Raw genomic sequence first — 25,097 nt, forward strand, 5'->3', positions numbered from 1 at the left:
AAAGCTAATGCAGCTAATCCATTGGTAAAGCACTATAAATGCTGGAAATGTAATTACATATATCACATAAAACAAACAGCTCTTATTAAAACAAATGATTTCTGCACTTTACACATGGGGAGATATTTTATTATTTAGTAAAGTGTTCACTAAACCAAAGAGAGCCACGAAAAGGATCCTCTTAATTTTACTTTTCAAATTTCCCATGGGCTGAAACTAAAAGAAACAAATTTTGAAAACATCATATTTTGCGAAATAAAAATAAAAACAATAACCATCTGGGATCTCATTAATTTTAGAGGTCATACAAATATATTTGTGGGGATGGAGCAGTATCAGAAAGTATACTTTTTTGCTTCTAAGAAGCAATTTTATCCTTATAAACTATTCCAGAATTCATTGATTGGAAGGAGTGGTGTTAAATCAAGAATTAGTATCCTGTTTGCCTGAAATGTCATGAAAATGAGCTGTTTTAATAGATTATTTCATTTCTAGGTGGTTTTTGCCCCACCTTTGGTTACAGGATGCGGGTAAGGAACTTCAACAAGTACAATTCGCCTGCCTTTCATTGCTTTTCTTGCTTATATCGTCAGCTGTTTTTCAGTGAATACTGAGTATTGTGTAATATTTTACGAAACTTTTGCAAACATTAGATTTCAACATGGGCAATTCTTTATGAAATGCCTCTAATTAGTTACTGTTTTTATTGATTTCTTTACGTTTATTTTTCTTTAATTTATGGCATTGCCAATATCGTCTTTCTGCTCATATTGAACATTTTCCACTTCTCTCCAAACACTGTCCAATTACTAATTTTACTACCTGAATTTTGCTCTTTCAAGCTGAAGACCATTTTTATCATTGAATGCTGTCTGCAAACTAGCAGCTGCCCCTTATCACCATCTACCCAACTTATTTCCAAGTATTTATCATTCACAACATTTCAACTGAAGGTCAAAATCTAAAATTCCTTTCTTGTTCAACTCGTGACAGTGAAGCAAAACCATCTCCTCAGGTGGGGAGCATGTTCAGCTGCTCTGGTTAACTCCTGTGAGACTTAGGGCTATTCTACACTGAAAGTTGGGTTGACCCAGCTGCTTCGCTCAAGGATGTGAAAAATCCACACACCTCAGTGACATAGGTAAACCAACCTAAGCGCCGGTGTTGACAGCACTAGGTGAATGGAAGAATTCTCCCATGCACCTAGCTACAGTCTCTTGGGGAGATGGATTAACTAGAGATGGGAGAACTTCTCCCATAGCTGTAGCGTCTACACTTAAGAATAGAGTCAACCTAAGGGTTGGAACTTTTGGAGGCAATGCATTAATGTAAAATGCAAGCACTGTAATCGTGATACGTGAACTGGTTTGCATAAAAGAACCAACTTGAACCTGTCTCAAATTAAACCCAGAACAAGTTGATTTTTCTGCATTATTATTATTATTATTTATTTTATTATTTTATTGTGGCTGTGATTATTAGGTGTTATCATGAGGGACCAAGAGCATATTAGGTGCTAACAGAAATTAGTACGGGCAGATGGCCTGATTTTCAGAAGTGTTGGGCTCCCAGAGTTTCCACTGACTTTAATGGTTATTGGTGAGCAACACTTCTAAAAAATCCTTGCTACACAAAATGTACAGTCTGTGAAGACTAACATATTGGCTTAATTTTACAGTGTGAGTAATCCAAATGACTTCAATGAGACTACTCAGAGTGTGCAAAATTAAGCATGTGCGTAAGTCTTTGCCCAACTGGGGACTCAACATGCAAAAGTCATAAGCAAACATTGAGGGTCATAAACAAAGAAAAAGGGGTGAGGAGGGAAGAGAAAGGGTTACAGTAGTAAGATCTCACCAATACTGAGTGAAATGTATATGTCAGCATGGCTCCATCTAATCCAGCTTGCTTGTTTTTTACATAAATATTAATTCAGTCATTTCTCAGAGGTGACTTGGCAGAACTGAGGTTTTAGGAAGGATTTCAATGAGAAAAGGAGGATGATCTGACAAATAGGTTTTGGGAGGGTGAACCAAACACAGAGGGGGAGTATCTCTGACCACTTCTGGTACTGTCACAAAATTTCACAAGGCTTTCTGCCCAATTCTGCAGACCCCAGAGATTCATATAATTTGGATGAATTTCAGGGAAACATCCAGACGTTTTGGGTGTCTAGCTGAGCTGAACAGCCAAACCTTTCCAGGTTTTCGCATCATTAATTAATTCTAACACAAAAGCTTCTAACATTAAGAGCTTTGAAAACAGACCACATGAAAACGTTACACTGGGCTTCACGTACGCTTTGAAAGTATAGCCCTCACTCTTTGTTTCTCTTATTTTATCTTGAGCTTTGTCGTATAAATGCACCAGTTTTATGCAAGCTTCATCTCAGAGCCTGTTTCCTCAGCACAGTAACGTAGCTGCTTGTGTATTCAACTCAGAGCTTTGACTACAATATCTTGGCCTCTTCTGCTTTATTTATGGGACTGGGAATAAGAAGTGACAGAAGGATCAGAGGTGGTTATCAAGATAGGTGTCATCTCTATGAAAGGATAGCCACAGAATCCAGAGACTTCTGTGTGACAAATATATCTGGGTACAACTTTGACATGAAATGTTGGGAGGGATTTTAAATAAAACTTTATTTACTGGCTCAGAAAGCATATTTCGAATGGGACAAAAAACCCCTTTCCTTTCCAAAGTAATGGAGTATGAAGCCTTTATTCTTCATGAAAATTACAACCCTAACCATTCTTTTTTTTATACTTATAAAAAAGCTTCCTGCTATTTTAGGGAAATGTCAGGGGTAAATCCTATGGATAATTGGGACATTTGGGTCATAAATACACTGAGGCTTCACAGTATCCCAGCCAACAAAGGCTGGGTAGTTTTGAAGATAATTACCTTCTTAGTGCATATGTGTAATTTCTGCAGTTGAGCAAAAATTGGAATTTCCATCCTGCAGGAAATTCTGATATTGTAACATTTGTTTTTGTCCAAAATCAGGATAAAGTCGCCATATCAAATTTTTCCTAGAAAAAAAAAAGTTCTGAAAAACTTTATTTCAGAAATGTTGAAGGGTTTTGACATTCCCAAATGGAAAGGTTTTATTTTGAGTCAGTTCAATATTAAATTGCATCTGCCAATTGAGTGCAGTGCTTCATGGGAGTTGTAGTTTGGGTGCCTCAGTCCCTTCAATCTTCCCCACTGGGTGGGCACCCTGGCAGTACTGCATGCCACATGACACAGAGCACTCGTGTGACTCCTGTGATAAATCACACGGGTCACTCAGAGAGGATACTGTGATGCATCATGGGAGATGTAGTCTGACCAAGGAGGCTGACCCAGAGGAGAGAATGATGGCATGGAGCACCTGAACTACAGCTCCCATGAGGCACTCAGTACCCTCTCCAAATGCAATTTAATGTTGAGCTGTCTGGAAGCTAACTTTCAGTTCAGTTCAACAAACTAAAATATTTAGATTTTGATCTGAAACACAAATATCATATTTAAATTGTCTCAATGAAAAACTGAAAAACTTTGACACAACTTAATTTTTTCTATGGAAAATTTTGATTCTGCAGAAAGTGTGTTTTCCATCAAAAAATCACGTGGATGGAAAATTCCCAAACAGTTCTAGTAATTTCCAACCATGCTAATAGTGAGAGGAGGGAGGAATGCACACAGATGGACAGTGTTTGTTTCCTGATCCGAACTTGCAGTTGGGTTCGTAGATGCATTGTGTTTGGTAAAAGAAAGCTGACAAGAGGAACCCCCACAACTAAACCCTTTTTAACCCCTCAGCCACCTCTTCCCTCCAGAAAGTCCCAGGAATCTGCCCTCTGGCCTTATAAAGGGTGTCCCAGGACATTCTGGGTAGTTGGAGATAGAAGTTTTAGTTTGGCTGGGTGATCACCAGCTTCCCAGTTTTGAGAACACCTTGAAACTCAAACAGAGGGCTCAGTTCCAGTGGGTTTAAGGTTTGACATAAATATCTCGCATAACTCTAGAAAATACCCCGTAAGACACCGTAAAGAAGCTGCTCACTGAATTGCAGCACTATGACCTAAGATCCTGAGCATTTTGCTGGTGGTGTTTGGTACATGCTGGAAGACAAAACTTTCCTTCCCAGAAAGTAGAGATAAGCTACTTGGCATGGGAATTGATTGGTTCTTTGCTCAGATACCAAGGTGGGTATCTGTGTGCACTTTTTGAAATCAGCTGTTGCACTTGGAGATATGTACAGTGAATGATGTCACAATACGCTATGCGCTGCACACCTGCACGTCTGAGAGCAGAACCATACTCTAAAGTGGGGGGAAAGCTACAAAGTTAGGCAAAGCTAAAATAAAATAGTAATAGTTGGGGCTTTTTACTTTTCTTTTAGAGCCAGTCATAACAAGCAGTTATAGTAGAGTAGTAAAAGTGTTTGACATATCGAGAGGAGATAACATGTAGCGATAACATGTTTGTCAGGGACAGCGTAAAAATAGCAGCATTTTCTTTTCATATGAAGATTAATCATATTAAAATTACCATTTAATATAAAAGATAAGAATAATGTTGTGTCCCACACAATAGGAGAGAATACTGATATCACCCTTTTTAATAGTGTGCTATTATAATATATCTAAATTTATGCATTTTACCATTTTGAATGATTTACTTAGACAGTGCCTGATTATCATTTTAGGTAGTCTATAGGAACACAAAAAGGAGACAGTTGTGTTTGTTTGTCAGATGCCATATTTCTAACTACAAGTATGAATAAAGGTACAAATCATGTACAGCTATGTATGGATTTATATCACATTTTAATCAAAACTGTACAGCATTGTCCTTAATGTTTCCAGTACAAATGATTGAACTATTGATTATGTATAATGTTTCATATATGTACACTATACATATATAGTTCCTTTTTTGCTTTGTGAATCATTCACAAACCATGCCCAGTTTTCTTTTAACATGTTTGTAGCTACTTGCTGAATAGTTTAGATGAATCATTTCCAGACTAGGTGTTGTTTAAGAATTGTTCTAACTGGAATATTCACCTTTTGTTGTTCTTATTGTGTGGTTTATCACCTAAGTACATGATACTGGTCCTTCTACCTGTTTAGTTGTCACCTAGGTCACATAGTATTGGTTCTGCTTCATGATTGAATGTCTAAAACATTTTAAGCAGGAGAGTAATGAAAAATGAATAACATTTCAGGATGTGTGAACATTCTCACAAACATGCTAAATTGCTGTGCCGCATTGCTGTTCATTATATGCATTGCACATTATATTTGTTTTCTTTGTATCTTGTCATCCTAATCTCCCACCCCCCAAAAAGCTAAGGTGTCTGATTTTATTCCCTCATTGTTCCTTGTCACATACTAAAAGAATGTAAAGTTTTGGGAGCAGGGATTACATCAGTTTAAAACTTTGTGAGATCACACATGTCATAGAATAATAAAAATTAGAAGTGGTTCATAATAAAACATATTAAGTTCCTTTGCCTGGTCCCCAGTCATTATATACTCCCTTCATTATACACTGCAGATCTTTGTCACCAGCTCATATTATCTGTAACATTGTATTTAGTTAGTGGTATAAAGAGGGGTAATAAATACAATTGTCATGATACCAAATATATTGTATGGTGATAGAGAAGACCAAAGTAAGAAAGATAACGTAAAAAAATTAAACTGATATTTAGCTGTGATGTAAAGAACATGGAAAAGTAAACTAACAAAAATCCCAAAGATTCTTGTTTGCTACAGTTGTTGTTTTGTTATTTGTGTTGCTTGTACTTTATGATGTTTCCTTCACCTTGCTTTTTTCTACCTGGATTCAACCACTGTAGTGTTATAACCTAAATGATTCTTAGAGCACTTCCTTTTCATTCCTCCCTTCTCTGTCTCTGCTGTTCTCACTCCACCCCTGTAGTGCACAGACAGCCAAAACTAGAGTAGCTTTCAGGGAATGCTCGCACATGCTGAGTTTTCTTAGATATTCAGAGAATAAAGAATTTGCTCCAGAATCTTTGCCCAAGATTTGTATTTAATGTCATAAGGCAACGGTATCTTTCCATCTGATCAGATTTTCCAAAGTCAGTTTTAGCCAAGTAGTAAAAATGTATTTTAAAAAAGCTAAGGCATGCCATATAGATTAATGCTAATTATGGAAAGTCATATTTTATAAATCAGATTATGCCCACATTTTATGAGCTTGAGCTATGTAATTTGCCAACTATGAAATCACTGCTTAATATCACTGCAGGAGTTTTCTAAGCAGTATAGAAAACTATACCAGACTAATATTGCCTGGTAAAATTGGAACTTTGAATCAGAGTAACATTCTCATCCTGAAAAAAGAAGAACAGGAGTACTTGTGGCACCTTAGAGACTAACAAATTTATTAGAGCATAAGCTTTTGTGGACTACAGCCCACTTCTTCGGATGCATAAGATGCATAAGATGCAGAAGTGGGCTGTAGTCCACGAAAGCTTATGCTCTAATAAATTTGTTAGTCTCTAAGGTGCCACAAGTACTCCTGTTCTTCTTTGTGCGGATACAGACTAACACGGCTGTTACTCTGAAATTCTCATCCTGGAAATGTTAAAACAATGGAATATACTATTGTACTAGGTTTTGCTTGGAGTATGACTTAGTAGAAGTATTGTTTTGTTAGTTATTAATTTCATATTAGTTGCTTTGTTAAGTTGGGATAATTTTTATAATCATATGGTGAAAGATTTACTTTAAGAATGGAATATAAAAAGTGCTCAGTGTTGGCCTACCTTTGCTTCCATAGAAGTCGGTTCAAATTTCAGCATTGACTTGCTCCTGAATATCTCAAACTGAAAGAATAAAAGTAAATTGCTAGACTGTTCAACTTCACCCCCATTGTATAGATTAGTGACCATGGAGTTGAAAAACTCTCTAATGGAAGTGCTGCTATGTAAATCTGAGCACAGCTGAGTTACAAGAGGCTAATGGTTTTACATTAGGCTGGATTAATTATTTCTGTTTGGGGGAATAGGTATTTCAAAACAATGCTTTCTGTTTGTTAGCAATAAAACAATGCCAAACTGTTATGTAAATTGTTTTACACTTCGGAATAAATCTACAGATTGCTCTTAAATTGTTTACATAGTGACGTTGTTTGGTTTATTGATCTGGGCATAACATTTGGATCCCAGAATGGCTTCATTCTACTCCTACTTCTTACACTGACTGGCTCGCAAGCCACTAAGGTGACCACTTTCTGCCATCCTTACTCAGCAAGTGGTCCCACTATTTAGTCAGATACTACTTAAGGTGAGTAAAGGTGACAGAATCTGGCCCTTAACCACTGAGTCTCAATTTCCCAGTCTGTAAAAAATGGGGATAATTGTATAGATCTACCTCTAAGAGTAACTTGAGTGTTAAAAGTTAATGTTTTTAAAGTGCTTTGCAGATAAAAAGTGCAATGATTAATCTAATATAATTTATTGGGCCTGATCCTGGCATATGTACTCAGGCAAAACTCTCAGAGAAGTCCTGTGGTTAAGGACAGTAGGACGAGGGACTTCCATTGTTGACTTTTCAAAATATGTAGGAAATTATTTCAAATGAAATCCATCTCTTTTTGAAGAAAATGTACACCAGAGAAAAATCTGTGTGTGTGTGTTCGTTCTTAGGACAGCAGGTTTTATACCATACGTTGTCTAGTTTTGTTCACATTTTAGCTGCCGCAGATCTGGCAATGAAAGGACTTCTTCCCTCATATTGGTGCCCATCCAAGCTCTGTATGATAAATGGTCCCATCCATTTTGGCACTCATGTTGTTTGAACCCTCCATATCTTCAAATAACAACCTGGAACCATTGGTTCATCTATACACATACAGCCTTAATCCATCTCAACATCTAGGTAATGTTACCTGAACCCCCTTTTTAATCATAATAATAATATAATTTGCAGAGTATCTTTCATTCAGAAGGATCCTAAAGTGTTTTATAAATGAAACTGATAGATAAATGTATACGCAGGGGGCCAAGATTTTCCTTAAATTGGAAACACCTCAGAGCAGGGACTGTCCTTCTTAAATGTTTTGAAAGTGCCTAACACAGAGTAGGTGCTACCACAAATAAATAAATGTACCTAGTGATGTAGGTGCCTCACTGAAAACACGATGAATGGGCCTGTTGTCTGAAAGTGCTGAGCTCCCCACCATCTGCAAATCAGGCCTTGTTAAGGCGTCTCAGGCAATACTCCCAAAAAATTTGGCCATGGCGCTGGGCTTAACATCTGTAGATTTATGAAAAATGCCAAGGATTTTTTAATGACCACATATTGTCAGGTCCTTGGTTTTATATTTTATCCACATGATGAAGGATTATTCTTCTGCAGAAAGACTGTAATCCCTATTGAGACGCTTTTCATCGTATTCCATGATGGATCGTCCCTGAACAATGTATCCAAAAAAGTCACAAAATATCAGGACATATATGCAAAATGTCACATAAGGCCAAATTTCATGTCTAAAAACTCCTATGCTGGGCTTTCTGTCAAGTCCTGCTGACTCCTGCCTTATGCTGGATACCAAAATAAAGTAGCAAAGGTTATAGCATTTTGCAGCATATTGCAGGGTTGTCAGTGAAGTGTAGAGGATGCATCCTCCAGAGACCAATCCTGCAAAGTACAGATTGATTTCAAGGTTTGCTGTGCCCTCAGGTTTGCTATGTCACAGTTCAAACTAAGGGCCTGCTCCTGCTCCCAGTGTTTTGCCATTTGTATTAGTGTATGCACATCATGCCTCAGATGGCACGTGAACAGCATTCGTCACCGAATTTGGTCCGCTGATTGGATCATTAGCTTCCCCATCCCAGGCCAGGTATTGACGGGGAGTGCGATGTGAACACTGATCCATGCCATTGAATGATATGGGCAGGATAGGGATCTTTGTGTATATGTTTGAGCAGCAACAGGATATTTCCAGACTGGTTTAGCAAATTGGTTATGACATCTGCATAACACCAGCGTATTGAAGTAAGTGGGACTTTGTGCATTAACAAGCAAAATCTGGCCCTTAAAATTCTTAGCAGCATTCACTTTAGAAATGAGCAAATCTGAGAATGATTTTGATTTTGCAAAAAAGAGGCTTAGATCTAAAGGACATGTTATCCAAACCCCAAATGTTTGAGTGGAGGAACTATTTGGATAAGTGGTTCTCAATCTCAGGGCATGTCTACACTTAAAATTAAGTTGACCTAACTCACGTCAGCGTCACTTGTGCATGTCTACACTTTGCTTCTTGTATTAGCAGTGCACGTCCTGTTAGCGTGGAGCATTGTGGGATGGCTTCTGAAAGCCAGCAACAGTCAATGTAAACAACTCCGTGTCTACACTGACACTGCGTCGATCTAACTACATTGACATAACTCCACCTCCATAGTAGAGTCAAAGTCAGTGTAGTGGGTGAGTTACATCAGTGGGAGCAAAATTTTAGTGTAGACACATAGTTAGGTCAACATTAGGTGCCTTGCATCAGCCTAACTCTGTGGTGTAGACCAGGGCTCACTTATTACTCTAGTTCTGGTCTGCTCATTTTGGGTATTCGCTGCTATCTCCTAGTGCCTTTTAAAAACATGCATTCAGATGACATGAACTGATTTGGTTAGAAATGGTTTTTTTTCCCATTAAAGCTAATATAATTAGGATCCAATTCTGCACAGTATTGAGTTCTTCCTGGGAAGTGTTGTCCACCATTAACTCCCATCTGAGACTCAGCACCCTTTGGGATTGTACCCAGAGTCTGACAGCTGACTTAATACAACAGCCCTGAGTCCACTTGACTTACCGTATATTTCTCTGTGTGTAAAGTTGTCTTTGTTGTTGAAAGTACATAAATCTGAGTAAGTAAAATATCACTACAGGATATTTTCTTTGGCTTATTGAATTAAAGTCTGTGAAGCTCTTTCTACCTATGCAGCAAGCACTGAAGATGTCAAGGAGGCATAGTGATATTTATTCAGTAGTCTAGAGTTCAATCCTAGGCTTCCTAGAAATGAGGTTCCTAAATAAATGTTTCATCAACTTCAGGTTTGTGCCATGGGGATAGATTACTTCTTTCTAAACTACTGAATTTTTTTCCTAATATAATCAGTAGTCAAAGCAATATTTATATATGGAGTTTAGAATGGAATAGGCTATGGGAAATATTCTAAAAATATAAATGACCTGCCCAGCTGTTCTACTTAATTAAAACATCACTAACTATTCTTCCCTGCTGCACTTGATTTCTAATAATTTGTCTTCAAAATTGACTTTGCAAATGAAATTGCTGAAAGTGAGTGACTGTAGAGAGTGAATGCTTGTTCAGAAAGAAAAAGGTGTTGTTAATTTTTAATTTTGAAAGCCAATATGGAATGAGTAGACTCCTCTGCAAAAACTGGTGATCAAGATAGGTTCCCACCATCAGTATGAAAAAGAAATGACATGTTTATCTTTACAGTCCTCTTGTTCCTATGGTACCATAATGATACCCAAACAAAAACTGACAGTCACATTGCCTCCTTCATAGGTAGAGCAGACTGAGATCTGATGGATATTGACCTGAGACACACTGAAGGGTGAATGCAGCTACATCCTCCCTGTATTCCATCGAAACATCCCCATTGGTGCTCCAAGGGATATAAGAACTGCAAGTGGGTAGGGAACAGACTGGGGCAGAGTTAAGTAGACGAGTATGATTCTAGCATCTTTTCTCCTAGAAACTTGTAGGATTTTTATGGGTCGGTGAATACTGATCCTTTTAGCATCAACTTACCCACTTTTCCCAACCACAGTTTGGAAATGCCATTAAGGAACTAATGGGGAAACCAGCCTGCAAGGATCCCCTGACAGCATAACTCATGCAGCATCTATGGTTCTGCAGATCTGCTGTGATCCAGCCAGTTCTAGTCAGGGGAGAACCCCTGTTCCTAATGAAAGCCTAAGCTCACGGAATGTCTTTGTCCTTGACAGGGAGTAGCTCACTGAGTCAGGGGCCAAGTTATGCACATCTCTCTAGGGCTGGACAGTTTCTGAACTCTCATTACCTGTTAAATTAGCTTTTCCCTACCCTCTCAATCCTAGAGATGGCCGTTTTGGTCAGACTTGAACACTGTGTCAAGGTGACATTTCATTGGTGTAGCTTGCTCTGCTCTTGCCTGTGCTGTGACTCTTCTATGGTAGGGGACTTCACTCCCAAGCTGGATCAACAAACCAACACCTTTCACAAGCAACATATACAGTGTGCAAAACGGATGGCAGTGTGGGAAGTCCCATTTACCTGGAGTAGTTTGGTCCTTTATTGGAAGATCTCCATAGTTGGCCTCACATCTCATTAGTCAAGGACTTCTGCCGTTACTTGCAAAGACATAATAGTTTAAATATAGGGATGTGATAAATAAAAGGGTGATAAATAAAATATAAGCTTGTACAGTAATAAGAGCTACATTATAGTTAATACTGCATTGCCTTCCTCTATAAACCCTTGTTTTTACATACCCGTTACTTTCTCAAAACTTCTTCTTTGGGGCTTAACCTTTCCTTCCTTGGATTTAGCCTCAGGGTGGAGGCAGTGATTGTTACTCTCTTTAACAGGAGAGTAAAGAAAGTCCATCAGACCGTTTCTGAGTTATGGAGGAGTGGGGAAAAAATCATCTTCCCTCTGCCCAGAATTAAAAAAAAATTAAACTTTCACCTTTTGCCAAGAATGTAGAAATGGCGGAACAAAAACATTCTTCCAACTTGGCAAGTGCATACGGACTTTTCCTTAAGCTTGAGGGGGGAAATGAATAAAAAAATTACATTCTCAAAAAAGCTATAGTGTCTCGCTTGAAAATTAGGAGCAGGCTACCTCCAGAAACAGAGTGGGGAGCAGTTAGAAAGCAGAAAAAATGGCAACCCCATCCATATTAGTGCTACTCATAATAGATTCATTCATTGCAATCATAAGAGCAATGAGTTTAACTTGAGAAGGCAAGCAGGGGGACTTGGTCTCGAGTAAGTTAGTGGGAGGAGTATTACAATGTTCCGTGAATTGGAGAAGATATATTGTGGGTTACTTCGTGAGGGATGTCTGACTCTATTGCACAGAACCATGTTTTGTATTCTAAAAAACTGTTGTTAAAATTTAGAATGAGTTCATGGCAAGAAAGGTAAAATGGTTTAAATCTGTGAATTCAAGCACTAAAGATAATGCAGAAGCAGGAATATTCATTCTGACAGATGGTGTCTAATGTAGCCTTTTTTCTAACAAATATTGGCTTCTGCTGGGCGTTAATCTCTTGGTAGAAATTTATGGAAAAATTAGATGTTTCTCAGTAAAAATTCAAGCAATAGATGCTTTTATCTGGCCAACAAAAAGGACTTGTGACAACCTTTAGAGATGGCAAAGCTTTATTTGCAGTAGAATTGAAAGAACATGACAGCTTTCTTTAAGAAACAGAGTTCCTATGGCATTAACAATAGCCTTAAACTAACTCAAATGTGGGTTATAAATTATTCCCAGTGTCCTATTCTAATAAAATTTCTAGGTGAGGTTTTTTTTCCTGTTTGACTGATGTTCCCTCTCTGAAGTTCTATAAAGTGACAGCCCTTACCTTAAATACTCACCTATTTCTAAGCAAGAAACTGCAGAGATGGGTGTGTGGGATGGAGTTTAAATCACAAATCACATCAACCTCTAAGGAGATACTTGAATATAGTAATAAGAAAATCCTTTCATTGTGATTTACATTTCCTTATATGTTGTATTGCTTTCCCCTACCCTTTGTCGGTCTTTTACTTCTAAGCTGTTAGGCCAGGACTATGCTATGAGTAACAAAAAACGATGAAGTTCTAGTAGAAGATCCAGAAAAAAGTTAACTTGCATGATCTTTGCAATTTAATTTGTTCCTTTGTTGTTTTGACAGCTTGCACAGACAAGGAGCTGAGAAGTCTTGCTTCCCGACTAAAAGATTGGTTCGGTGCTCTTCATGAGGATGCAAATCGTGTCATTAAACCAACAAGTTCGGACACAGCACAAGGCAGTAAGAAAACTCTTTATAAAAATGAAGTTCTAGACAAGCTCACACGCATTTAAAGGGCAGAACAGTTAATACAATCCCTAGTACATCACTATTGTGTCCCTGGGCAAGTATACTAATATCTGCGCCATATAACAGACCTGATCCTAAGAGATACTGAGAATATACAGCTCCCATTGATTTCTATAGGAGTTACAAGTGCCCTCTCAACCCGAAACTGTCCTAAAAGAAGACAGTACGACACGTACCAAACAAACACACACACAATTCGGACTAGACAATCGGTCTGCTGTTATGGCCACAAACGGTTCGGATACTAATAGAGAGAATCACAAACCTGCCAGCACATTATATGGCTGTGGGCAAAATGGCAAACAAAATATGTGACATACACGCATCAAACGTACAACACAGAGAAAATTACACTGGGGCTTCATTTTCTTATTTCCAGTTAGCCTTATGGAACAGGAATGATAATGGGAAGAAAATGTCCAAAGGATAGCCACTGGCCTGGACAGATTAGTTGATGCAGAAAGGTTAGAAAAGCTGGAATTGTATGTGCTAAAAAAGAGGCATTCAGATTCATGTGCTGCATCCCAGGTATCTAATAACACTTCTCAGCACCTACTGCTTTTGATACCCCTGTTTTTTAAACAAAGACAGCACCCTATAGGTATACCTCAAACGATTAATTTTGATGTTATTTACCCAGTAGGGAGGAAAAGACTCACACAGGGGTTACAAAGAAAGACTAAGTAGAAGTGAGCTTATGTTCTATTAAGGCATGTCATTTTGTGGGTAAACCTCTAAAATACATGCAAGAAAGGTACATAGTTCTAACTCTTTAAGAGCTCGCCTACATGACAAGTCACTGCATTGCAAACCAGGGTGTTTATGTACAGCACACCAGTTTGCAGCATACCAACATCCTGGACGCTGCTACAACACACTGAAAGTCCTGGAGCTCATATTAGAGGAGGGGCATGGAATGGATCAGAGCTGAATCAGTGCCCCAGGGGTGGTAATTCGCTGCTGGCCTATACCAGCCCCATTGCTTCCCTTTTGCTGCTCCTGAGGTACACAGCTTTGTGCTGCCTTTTACTATGGAGACACAATATAGCCCACAATGTACTGCTCAAAATTTTGTAAAACCTTGATATAAAAATCATGCAATAAAGGCCAAACACAAAGACAAGATCTCATGACAACTGTCTTTTCCGTACATCTTTTGTTTAAGAAAGTTCCAACTTATTTCCAGTTACATATAAGAAGTCATTCATTTTAAACAGTCGATAGTTTTAAAATATTTTTGAGACACTGACTTCTTCAATAGCACTCTGAAATGATGCATTTATTATGTAAATGTAGCAAAATAATTGTGAAGCGATGCAACTGGATACAAATCTAAGAATGGCTTCAGGAGATGAATTTGCTTCAGGCCTTTTTCCTTAGAAAGTTCTAAGCACATTTTCCTCTGAAGCCCTTTGGGTCCAGAACCAGATTGCTAATGCTAAATCTTCCTTTATCGGGATGCGAAAAGACGTTCTTTATACAGCTGACCTTTGGTTTCCTTGTGAAGATCAGCCAGTGGGCAAAGACCAATTGATTGTATACAAATCCAAAAAGTCTAAATACTGAGATAAGTGTATTAAATGAGGATATTGATATAATAGGCATCGGGTGGAGTTATGATGATGATCAATGGGATATGGTAATAACAGAGTACAGATATAGGATACATACATATAGGAATGACAGAGTAGGTTGCACTGGTGCGGGAGGGGCACTGTAAGTGAAAGAAAGCATAGAGTCAAATACAGTAAAAATCTTAAATGAGTCAACCAGTTCCATAGAATCTCTATGAACAGAAATTCCATGCTTGAATAATAAGAGTATAGCAGTAGGAATGTACTACTGACCACCTGACCAGGATAGTGACAGTGATTATGAAATGCTCAGGGAGATTAGAGAGGCTACAAAAACAGAAAACCTAATAATAATGGAGGCTATCAACTTGGGAACATGTCACCTCAGGACAGGATGCAGAGATAAAATTTCTAGGCACCATTAATGACTGCTTCTTAGAGCAGCTAGTCCTGGAACCCACAAGGGGAGAGGCAGACTGTGAAGAGTTACAGCAACAAGATACAAAGGGATCTCACAAAACTGGGTGACTGGGCAACAAAATGGCAGATGAAATTCAATGTAGATAAGTGCAAAGTAATGCACAGTAAACCACAATCCCAATTATACATACAAAATGATGGGGTCTAAATTACTACTCAAGAAAGAGATCTGGCAGTCACTGTGGATAGTTCTCTGAAAAGATCCGCTCAATCTGTAGTGGCAGTCAAAAAAGCTAACAGTGTTAGGAACTGTTAGGAAAGGGATCGATAATAAGACAGAAAATATCATAATGTCACTATATAAATCCATGGTACGCCCACTCTTTAAATACTCCATGCACTTCTGGTCACCCCATCTCAAAAAAGATATATTAGAATTGGGAAAAGTACAAAAAAGAGCAACAAAAATGATTAGGGATATGGAATGGCTTCCATATGAGGAGAGATTAAAAAGACTGGGACTGTTCTGCTTGGAAGACAGACGATTAAAGGAGGATATGACAGAGGTCTATAAAATCATGAATGATGTGGAGAAAGCGAATAAGGAAGTGTCATTTACTCCAAGGGTCACCCAATGAAATGAATAGGCAACAGGTTTAAAACAAACAAAAGGAAATACTTCTTCACACAGAGCACAGTCAGCCTGTGGAACTCGTTGCCAGGGGATGTTGTGAAGGCCAAAAGTATAACTGGGTTCAAAAAAGCCCTTTCCTTTTACTGCTCTCTTTGTATTCCCCTCCTCGGCAGGCTGATCACTTCATTAAATTGAGCTGGTTTGGTTATGCCTGTGACGCCTTAAGAGGCATGTGCATCCTCAAAGTAATCCATTTTGGGGGTGCCCCCGTAGCAATAAAAAGGAGCAGATGATGGAAAGAGATGACCAAGGGTACGTCTATACTTACCTCCGGGTCCGGCGGTAAGCAATCTATCTTCTGGGATCGATTTATCGCGTCTTTTCTAGACGCGATAAATCGATTCCGGATCGATCCCAGAAGTGCTCGCCGTCGACACCGGTACTCCTGCTCGGCGAGAGGAGTATGTGGAGTCGACGGGGGAGCCTGCCTGCCGCGTGTGGACCCACGGTAAGTTCGAACTAAGATAGTTCGACTTCAGCTACGTGAATAACATAGCTGAAGTTGCGTATCTTAGTTCGAAGTGGGGGGTTAGTGTGGACCAGCCCCTAAGATGCCTTGGACAGCTCCATGGTCTAGAGAAGGTGTTCCAGTGGAGATTTCTCTGTGCTACATTCCATTTTCAAGATGCTGCTGAGTGTGTAAATAAGCTCTTTGGCTGTATTAAGTTCACCTCCAGGTGAAAAAAAAATCATTCCTATTTTTTCCTCTCTTAAAAGGAAAAAAAAGAGGGAAATTTGCACTGTTTCAAGAATTGGACCTTCAGCAAATGTAATATCTGTCCTTCTGATTTAAATTAAGCACCTTGGTTCAGGCACTATGTCTTCCTCTCTCTAACTGACAGCATCTCAGGACATAATACTAATATAAATAACATGCACTGAAATAAGGAAATAATAACACAAATTAGCTAGGGTCAGATTCCAATTGCTCTTCAGTCTGTTGCTAGGTCATAATGTTGTGTTTCTAAAATCTACTCAGCTGGTCTGGGACGTTTATCTTTTACATTTGGTGGAGCTGTGTGAAATGTAAAAAAAGCCCCAGAGAAATATTTCTGGGTGGTGTTTTGTATTTTTAGTGATGATGGAAATGAGGCTAATTATTTTCCTGTTAATTTAATTGTTGTATAATTTAATGACGTCACTAAAACTCAACTCATGTAAGTCAGTTCTTGGAGAGTCAAAAAAAGCAATGTTATGTGCCAGAAGGTGTATTTATTTTTTAATTAGGAATTTCACATAAAGGTTTTTTGTTGATGTCGTTTTTGCATCCAGAGGAGATGGATGGTTTGGGGTAATAATGGGACATGGAGTTTTGCACATGTAGGTCCCCAGTTTGAATCCCTTCCAGATGCATAGTGAATGGAAGTTGTTAGGACTTTGAGCAGTTGTCAGACGGAATGTAAAATGTAATGGTCTCAGTCCAGCTCCTAGTAAACAGGTGTCCAAATCAGAAAAACCTCTGCCACCATTGACACTAATTGGCATCCTTGTTAGCAGTCTCTGCAGAGAAGCCAATAACTGAATGAGCATGAAGCCTGCACTATACTCTCACCCTTAGTGGTGGTCATTGCAAGGCGGGGTTGAGGCAGATGGGTGGGATGAAGAGGTCTTGCTGTTGCCTGTGCTGTATTTTTTGTTAAACCAGCACTATATTCTCTTAAGAAATGCAGTAAACGGTATTTATTTTATGCAGTACATTGTCACAGTTATCATAAGGCTTTAGGCCCCAGAAATGCAATTACTTCATTTATCGTTGCTCAGGCCGATTGTCTACAGCAGTCCTGCTATGGGGGAAGTGAACTCTGGTTTGGTGCACATGCTAGCAGTGACTTCCAATTAAAGTAGTGGAGTTATGTGAACGATTTCCAATACAGTGCCCTGAGAGTTTACCCCTCTGAGCTTTGCAATGTGAATTCAGCTTTATTTACTGAGAGTCCGCTTGGTTTTAAATCCTGAACATGAGAGGACGTGGGCTTGAGTTTCAGCATTTTTGGTTTTGACTGTTGATATTGACCTGGAGAAAGGTAATTTATTGGAAGAAACTTATCAAGAGGCAATTTGAAGTGCAGGTAGAAACTGGTGTTGTGTCTGACTTTCCTCTGCATACTGAAAGGCCATCCTAATAGTAACCTTTTCACTAGTAATATCCATCCATCACTGTAATATCTGAACACTTACATACTGCACTGTCTGCTTAATACAGAGGCTTCATAATAAACCTTAACCTGAAAAGCCTGATCGTGTCATGAAAGCTCCCTGGTTTATTTAAAACAGCAACAATAGAAAAGTATTAAACTAATATAATTACTATCTTCATAAGTGACCTTCCATAACGGCCTCTTTGATGCAGCCCCTGACCACGGGTCACAAAGCAGCTTCTTATCCGTATGAGTCACTGTCTTGTAAAGTTTAGTCCTGCAAAGGTTCCATTGTTGTGTCCCTGAATGCATGTTGTACACACACACAAGGCCACACATCAGGGAAGGGAGCAAAGTCATAGGAACAGCACACAAATCACAGAGCATGTGAAGAGGTAGGGCAAGTCCGTGCCAGCCTCTCCTCCCACCATGGCGCTGCCTCCATCCCCGCCAGAGTGCACAAGCTGAGCCACACACAACTAGGAGGTGGCCTGCCAGAGAGAGCAATGGCTGGGAAACACACAGTCCGCACAAGAGACCATGTAATCACCTATCTGAGCAGCAGCAAGTCCCCCAGTGTGGCACTTGAACCCCACCATAGAGTGCATCCACAGAGGGAGGGGGCAGCCAAATGGAAGCCAACCGGTTGTGTGGCCTCCCACGATGGCATTGCTGAGGGGTGGGGAGGTTCAGAGGGACCATGGAACAACAGGCCTCCCACGATGGCATTGCTGAGGGGTGGGGGAGGTTCAGAGGGACCATGGAATGACACCACCTCCTCATGAATTTCTGACCTCCACAGGCTCCACCCCCTGCCTTTTGTGCTGCCCCTGACCTTGCATCCTGAGGGTGGTTCTGGCAGAATGGCAGGTCTCCGTAGGTTAGCTCTCCCCTCCCCTTTATAGGGGTCTGGGTCTCTTACAGAAGTTCTCTCAGCTGATGTTTGCACACTGAGCAAATCCTGCTTGCCTTCCTCAGATGAGCAGAATGACTGAAGCCAATGGCACTACTTGCCTAAGATGAGCTGGATAGATCTGTGTATATTACATATAGTTTTTCTTTTTTGATGTACTCAAACTCAAATCAGATAACACAGGAGCAGCTATCAGGAAATGGGGTAATGAAAAGTTCAACATGATCTCTCTACCCTGCCTGAGTTGTCTTTAGCCGCAAGGAAATGGTGTTATCCTCTTACTTTGTTAGAGAAACGTGTGTTATGAATGACATAAACTTCCCTATTACTTAACCCCTCTGCCTGTCCCTCTGTGTCACTGACAACCTTCAGCTAGAGCTGCAGTTCAAGGATGCAGTTTCCAGAGTGAAACTTTACTCTTCCTTGAATTTAACGCTTAAAATAGCAGACAGTGCAGCACTCTTCTAGGCTTTCAGTTAGACTCTAAGTGGTAGTTTTCAGAAGCAGCATTTGGAGATGAAATTTGATACTCAGAGTAGATGAGCCTAAAACTAAACCTCCTCTAAATCTCCTCAATACGGTGAAAAGAATGTCAGCCTAACACAAGAGAGGCAGGTTGTGTAGCGGATTGAGCATGGGCCCTGATTCACGGTGTGCGCTTGGCAGGTCACATTTACACACTGTGTGTGTGTGTGCGCGCGCGCAAGGTGCCCGAAGCAGTCCCACTCATTAGGGTTACATGACTGCTAAACCCTGACTAGTATATGCATGTTTTGTGAGCCTTTGTAAAACTGGGGTTCTTAATGGCAGTTTCCCCAGCTATAAATTGTGAATGATACTTTCCTGCAAGAAGGCAGGTGTTGTGGGGTTAGTTAGCATTTGGGTACCACGCGTTGGAGATGTAAGTACAGTAACTACTACTGAGGACTTAAAAATACCAGCTTCTCTTTTGGGTGACCCTCCTCCAACAAGTCCAGAACTCTGTGTTCAGGGGCATCATTGGCTATGGGGGAAGAGGCACAATTGTCCCCCACACACACATGTTGATTTGAACCTTCCCCAAACTTTTCATAGGTCTGTATGCTCCTTCTTGTGCCTTCCCGCCCCAACTCTGCAGGATATAATATAATCACATAATGTTCTACATGCTGACAGAACTTTGCCTTCCCTCTCTCCAGAATTTTTCTAAAACGACGCCCCTAACTGTGTTTATAGAGATTGCAGAAATGCACATGTATGCGTTGCAAATACGACCACGAATGCAATGGCGTTCCTCTGGTACTCCTGCCTGCTGCATTCTTTAGAGGATGAGGGATATTAAATGAACATGGATCCTGTTCCCTGAAGTGTTGGGAAAGCAGAATCCTTTTCAGCTGCAAAACATCTAACCAGGCTGGAATGCAGAGGGCTTCTGTGACACACGAGTGCAAATGCGCCAATTCATGTGCATTAGTGGTCTCAGCAAACCCCAGCACTGTGATTATTCAGCAGGGCTGGCTCTAGGTTTTTTGCCGCCCCAAGCACAAAAAAAACAAAAAACCTCCGAGAGCACAACTGCTGAAGGGGGAGGGGGGGAGCCTCCCAGAATGCCGCCCCTGGAATTGTGCCGCCCCAAGCACGTGCTTGGTTTGCTGGTGCCTAGAGCCGGTCCTGTTGTTCAGGGTAGTGCAAGCCCAGAGGACATGACCTCCACCTCAAGAAGTTCACAATCTAGATCAGATAAAGAATTGAGAGTCAGATATACTACAAGACTGGGAGGGTCAGATCTGCCAGAAATGTAGGGTTAGCACCGAGGGGTCTGGTGAAAGAAATGAGTTTTCAGAAGGGATGTGAGAACAAAGAAAAGGAGGTTGTTTGGTGCACTGAGTGTCAAGTGTGAACAGCAGCAAGGATGAAGATGCAAAGAAGGCAGTCGGGAGGAGTGCAGAATATGAACGTTGCGGGATGGGGGGGAATGTAGGCAGAGGGAATACAAGGAAATTAGAGCAGAGCTGCAGGCAGAGGCAAGGTTGTGCAGGGTCTCGAAGGAGAGGGCAAGAAGCTTGGAGCTAATGTAGAAGGTGAGAAGCAACCAATAAAGGATTCAGCAAGGTGACTAGAAACAGGGCTGGTAATCTCACAAGGATAGGCTCTCTCTCAAGATTTCTGTTGCTTTCTGCTTTCAGCTAATTTGAAAACACAGTGTTTCTGTTTCTGAACCGTCCTGGAACCAAGCCAATACACTTGCAAATGGGGGGAGGGAGAGAAAAAGTAAGTTAGGGTTGATATTTGAGTAAAGATGGGCTTGAGTGGCAGTAATCAGATGTGGACCTTAACCCCCTTTTTCTCCCCAAAATGTAAGTGGCATTCTTATCCAGGGTTTGGGTCAGAATCACATCTAGTTTTGAGCTTGATTTAATTCAACCAGTTCATTCATTCTTAGTTGGAATCAGAGTATTGTTCTAGTTTCCTACTGGTTGGGCAGAGAAGGTTTAAACTGAAACAAAGTTCGCTCCATATTTCAGTTAAAAGAACATGCAAGAGAGAGAACGTCGTAATTTAGCAATGATGCATGTCAGGCCTGTGTAGTGTGACTCACCAACCGTTGTTTGCCCATGTTCTCATAGGGTTTGACACCAGCATACTACCAATCTGTAAGGATTCATTAGGCTGGATGTTCAACAAACTTGATATGAACTATGACCTCCTGCTGGATCACTCAGAGATCAATGCAATTTATCTCGATAAGTATGAGCCGTGCATTAAACCCCTCTTCAACTCATGTGACTCCTTCAAAGACGGAAAGCTTTCTAACAATGAATGGTGCTACTGCTTTCAGAAGCCAGGAGGTAAGTCATTCCATTATGTAACATAAAACTGATCTATAATTCATTACTATAGATGCTAAAATAATGGTATGGAAAATGTAATTTGACAAAATATCTTTTCTATTATTGTTGTTGTTAATAATATTTATGCAAAACAGCCATCACCATATGTCCTGGGATGATGATAAGAGGCTTTAAAGTATGATTCAGTGGACAGAGCATTGGACAGGATGTTAGGAGACGTTAGGGAGCATTTACAAACTTGGGAATCATGTTTAGACACCTAAATAAGAATGGCCAGATAAGTGGTGAGCAACTTGCAGCTGCCACTGAAGTCAATGGGAATTGTACGTGCTCCTCACGTGGGAAGTTCAGGCTATACGTGTAGGTGCCTAAATATGGAATTACCTAACTTTAGCCAGACAAATTTAAAACTTTTGGCTTCAATGTTACCATATTCAGATTAATATTATTTGAAAATAAATTATACATTTTAATACCTTATAGTTGTCTTGATATGTTCTGGTTTCTCTTTTCCACAAATATGTAGTGGGTTTTTTTAGGATTTTCTAGGTTTCAACATCTTTCTTACATTTTGATTGCACTGCCATTTATCTTGAATTGGTAATTCATAGCCCTTTTCATTGAAAAATAAAAAGCCCTTTTCTTTATCCCTGGTGAGAAAGGGCATTGTGTAGCAATGGCAAATACTGTCAATTACACGTATTTCACTGTGAAACAAACAAAGAAGCAATCAAATTATTGGCACTTCAATTCAGGAATTAATTCTATTGCTAATAGAAGGCTTATGAACTAATGTTCTTATTAATGTGGAAATTAGTCTATTAGCAAATCATAAATTAGAAGCCTGGCATTATTTCAGTTTGATGAAGGAGAAGAAAAAAATGTTTAACAACCCAAATGGCCCCAAAACACTATTATTAAGTATAGTGTGTTTTGAATTTTTTAATTAGTAAAGCTAATGATATACATTTGTTTTGCAGTGTATTACCAGCATATGGGGTTATTTCATTCCCAGGTGTACAATAGACTACATTTCATGTAAATAGTGAAGCCAATCATTAGAGAGTCTGTCCCGTACCATCTGGAAACTGACTTTCATACATTATATTTTAGGTCTCCCTTGCCAGAATGAAATGAACAGGATTCAAAAGCTAAGTAGGGGGAAGAGTCTGTTGGGTAAGTTTGATTACAAGCCACTCATTTCAATAACTAATGAAAGCTCTGTGATTATTGTAACTTTATGTGCAGTTATCGTTTTTCAATGAGAAATTAATATTTTGAGCCTGTCCCTGATGTTTCATGAAATTAAACCAATAATGAGATGTCAACATACATTTATGGCAACTAATTCAGAACAAATTTATATCCCCTCACCAAAAACATGAATATTATTCTATATAGGTTCTTACACATGCTTGTCACCATAGTATCTGAGCATGTATATGCAAAAGAGAGTATTTTTTCATTAAAATCTCCTGTGACTAGTTAAAAAAAGCAGAGTACGTAGTAGATGGAGAGTTCAGATTCATCCAATTATAAGCTTAGAAATACATTTGTTGGAATAAAATTTTGTCTAACTGCACTTTTACATGTTTCGTTTTTCTTCTTCCTGTTGGTGATATTGAGCTATGGGACATATAGTGTCTTTTTTTAAAAGCTGAAAAGTCAGACTGTTAAATTGATAACTGCATACCCGTGAAACCTCAAGGTGTTGTGTGGACTGCAATCTATGTGGCATTATTGTAGTGCATCTCCAATGTATTAACTTACGTAGGGCCAAATCACACGGGGTGGGTACTGGCAGCAGTTAGAGTAAAAAGACTGAATTTGGCCCCAAAACATCAGTGGGAGTTTTACTTGACTGAAGATTGCAAATATAAGGACTGCAAGATTTGCCTGATAATCAGCAATTCATATTAAAAATTTAACAAGTTTTAATTGGGCAAAATACAGAACATACAAGCCGACTAAGTGTAAGGTGCATAGCTGTCTGATATCCTATTCTGACTCATGAAGATTCAGATTAGCAACGAATGTAAATTTATTTTAGTTTCCAAAGACTTTGGAATTATCCCTGAGAATTTTAGGGAACACTAGGATAGGTGGAATAGCCAGCAAATGGTTCAGTTTGCAGATTGTTGCATAGGTGGTTGCTGTTCTCTCTCTCTCTCTCTCTCTCTTTTTCATGGAGGCTTTTATGGGTGAGATTTTCAAAGCCACTTAACAGAATGAATTGACCAATTCCTATTATTTTCTAATGGGAATTGGGTGTCCAGGTCCATTAGACAACATGGAAAATCCAGCCCTACATTTCTTCAGTCTTTATTTTGTGCAGTATGAAATAAATGTCAGCTAGGCTGAAAAATGGTTTGTTCTAACACATGGGGAAAATAATGGCTATTCACAGTGCTTAGAACATACAAACATACAAACAACCTCCTTTTCATGCCAGTGGTATCAGATCACAATAGCTGGAGTAAAATGACAAAAATAACACCGGTATAAAATGTTCTCTTACCACAAATAATTATGTCAGTCTACAATATATTTTTTTTAAAAAGGAAGGGGAAAAAATGGCTCAATTCAACAAATCAGTAGGTTTCTGTAATACTTTTCTCTACAGGCTAGAAGAAAATATAGAAAGGAGGAACTCTCTGGTTCAGTTAGCAACTTGAAAGTCTGCCTGCATAATAACACCCTTCTGAGAGCCTCTTATCTGATCCCATTGCTATTTAGACAGAGTAGAACAATGTGGGTTTTTTTCTTGTCTCAGTTGCAAAATCATTCAGGTGGAAAACAAAACATACACATGACAAAAATGCTGCTTGTAGTAACCATAAAGATAAAAAAGATATGAGCGGCAAAGGGACTGTTCTTTAATTATTCTCTTTCTCTGATATGTAAAATGAAATATTTATATTCTGGACACTGTGCATAAGGAAGATTTCTGTAAACTTGTATTGGTTGAAAAAATGAGGAGTTTGAGAATTGCCACAAAGTACTTCAAAGCCATTGTGATTAAACATGTTGTATTGTTGAATTTGGAGACTTTCAAATGCAGTCCATCATCCCAGTGGTTTGAATTAAAAAGTAAACAGCCCCATTAATCTTTTCCTGACAGATTTACGTAGGGGGCTATTAAATGTAAAGACACTACTTTCAAAGAGCAAAACTGGTTAGCCCAATGGTTCTCCACCTATTTACCGTTGTGGGCCACATATGCAGCTCTCTCTGTGTTATGTGGACTGCATCCACACAATATATATACTACCTGTATGTCCCTGAGGATGTCACATGGCCTGCAGCTGTGTGCCAATCGGGCCGCAGGTTGAGAACCACTGGTTTAGCCTGTTCACACTTCTCCTACATCACTAAGGTATCTACCCTCTGCTTTCATCGGTATCTTCAAA

The 25,097-nt window shown here is 39.4% G+C and overlaps 1 protein-coding gene across 2 annotated transcripts in view; it reads left to right on the plus strand.

Annotated features, from left to right (window-relative positions):
* SPOCK1 (SPARC (osteonectin), cwcv and kazal like domains proteoglycan 1) overlaps positions 1-25,097 on the plus strand; it is a 487,880-nt gene that overhangs the window by 451,722 nt on the left and 11,061 nt on the right. For both annotated transcript variants that reach the window (XM_065555045.1, XM_065555046.1), the window contains exons 7-9: positions 12,932-13,048; positions 21,463-21,684; positions 22,801-22,863. In XM_065555045.1, the coding sequence (XP_065411117.1) occupies positions 12,932-13,048; positions 21,463-21,684; positions 22,801-22,863 (402 nt within the window). The remainder of the gene's footprint in view (positions 1-12,931; positions 13,049-21,462; positions 21,685-22,800; positions 22,864-25,097) is intronic.

This window comes from Chrysemys picta, chromosome 8 (assembly GCF_011386835.1).
Source record: "Chrysemys picta bellii isolate R12L10 chromosome 8, ASM1138683v2, whole genome shotgun sequence".
NCBI lineage: Eukaryota > Metazoa > Chordata > Testudines > Emydidae > Chrysemys > Chrysemys picta.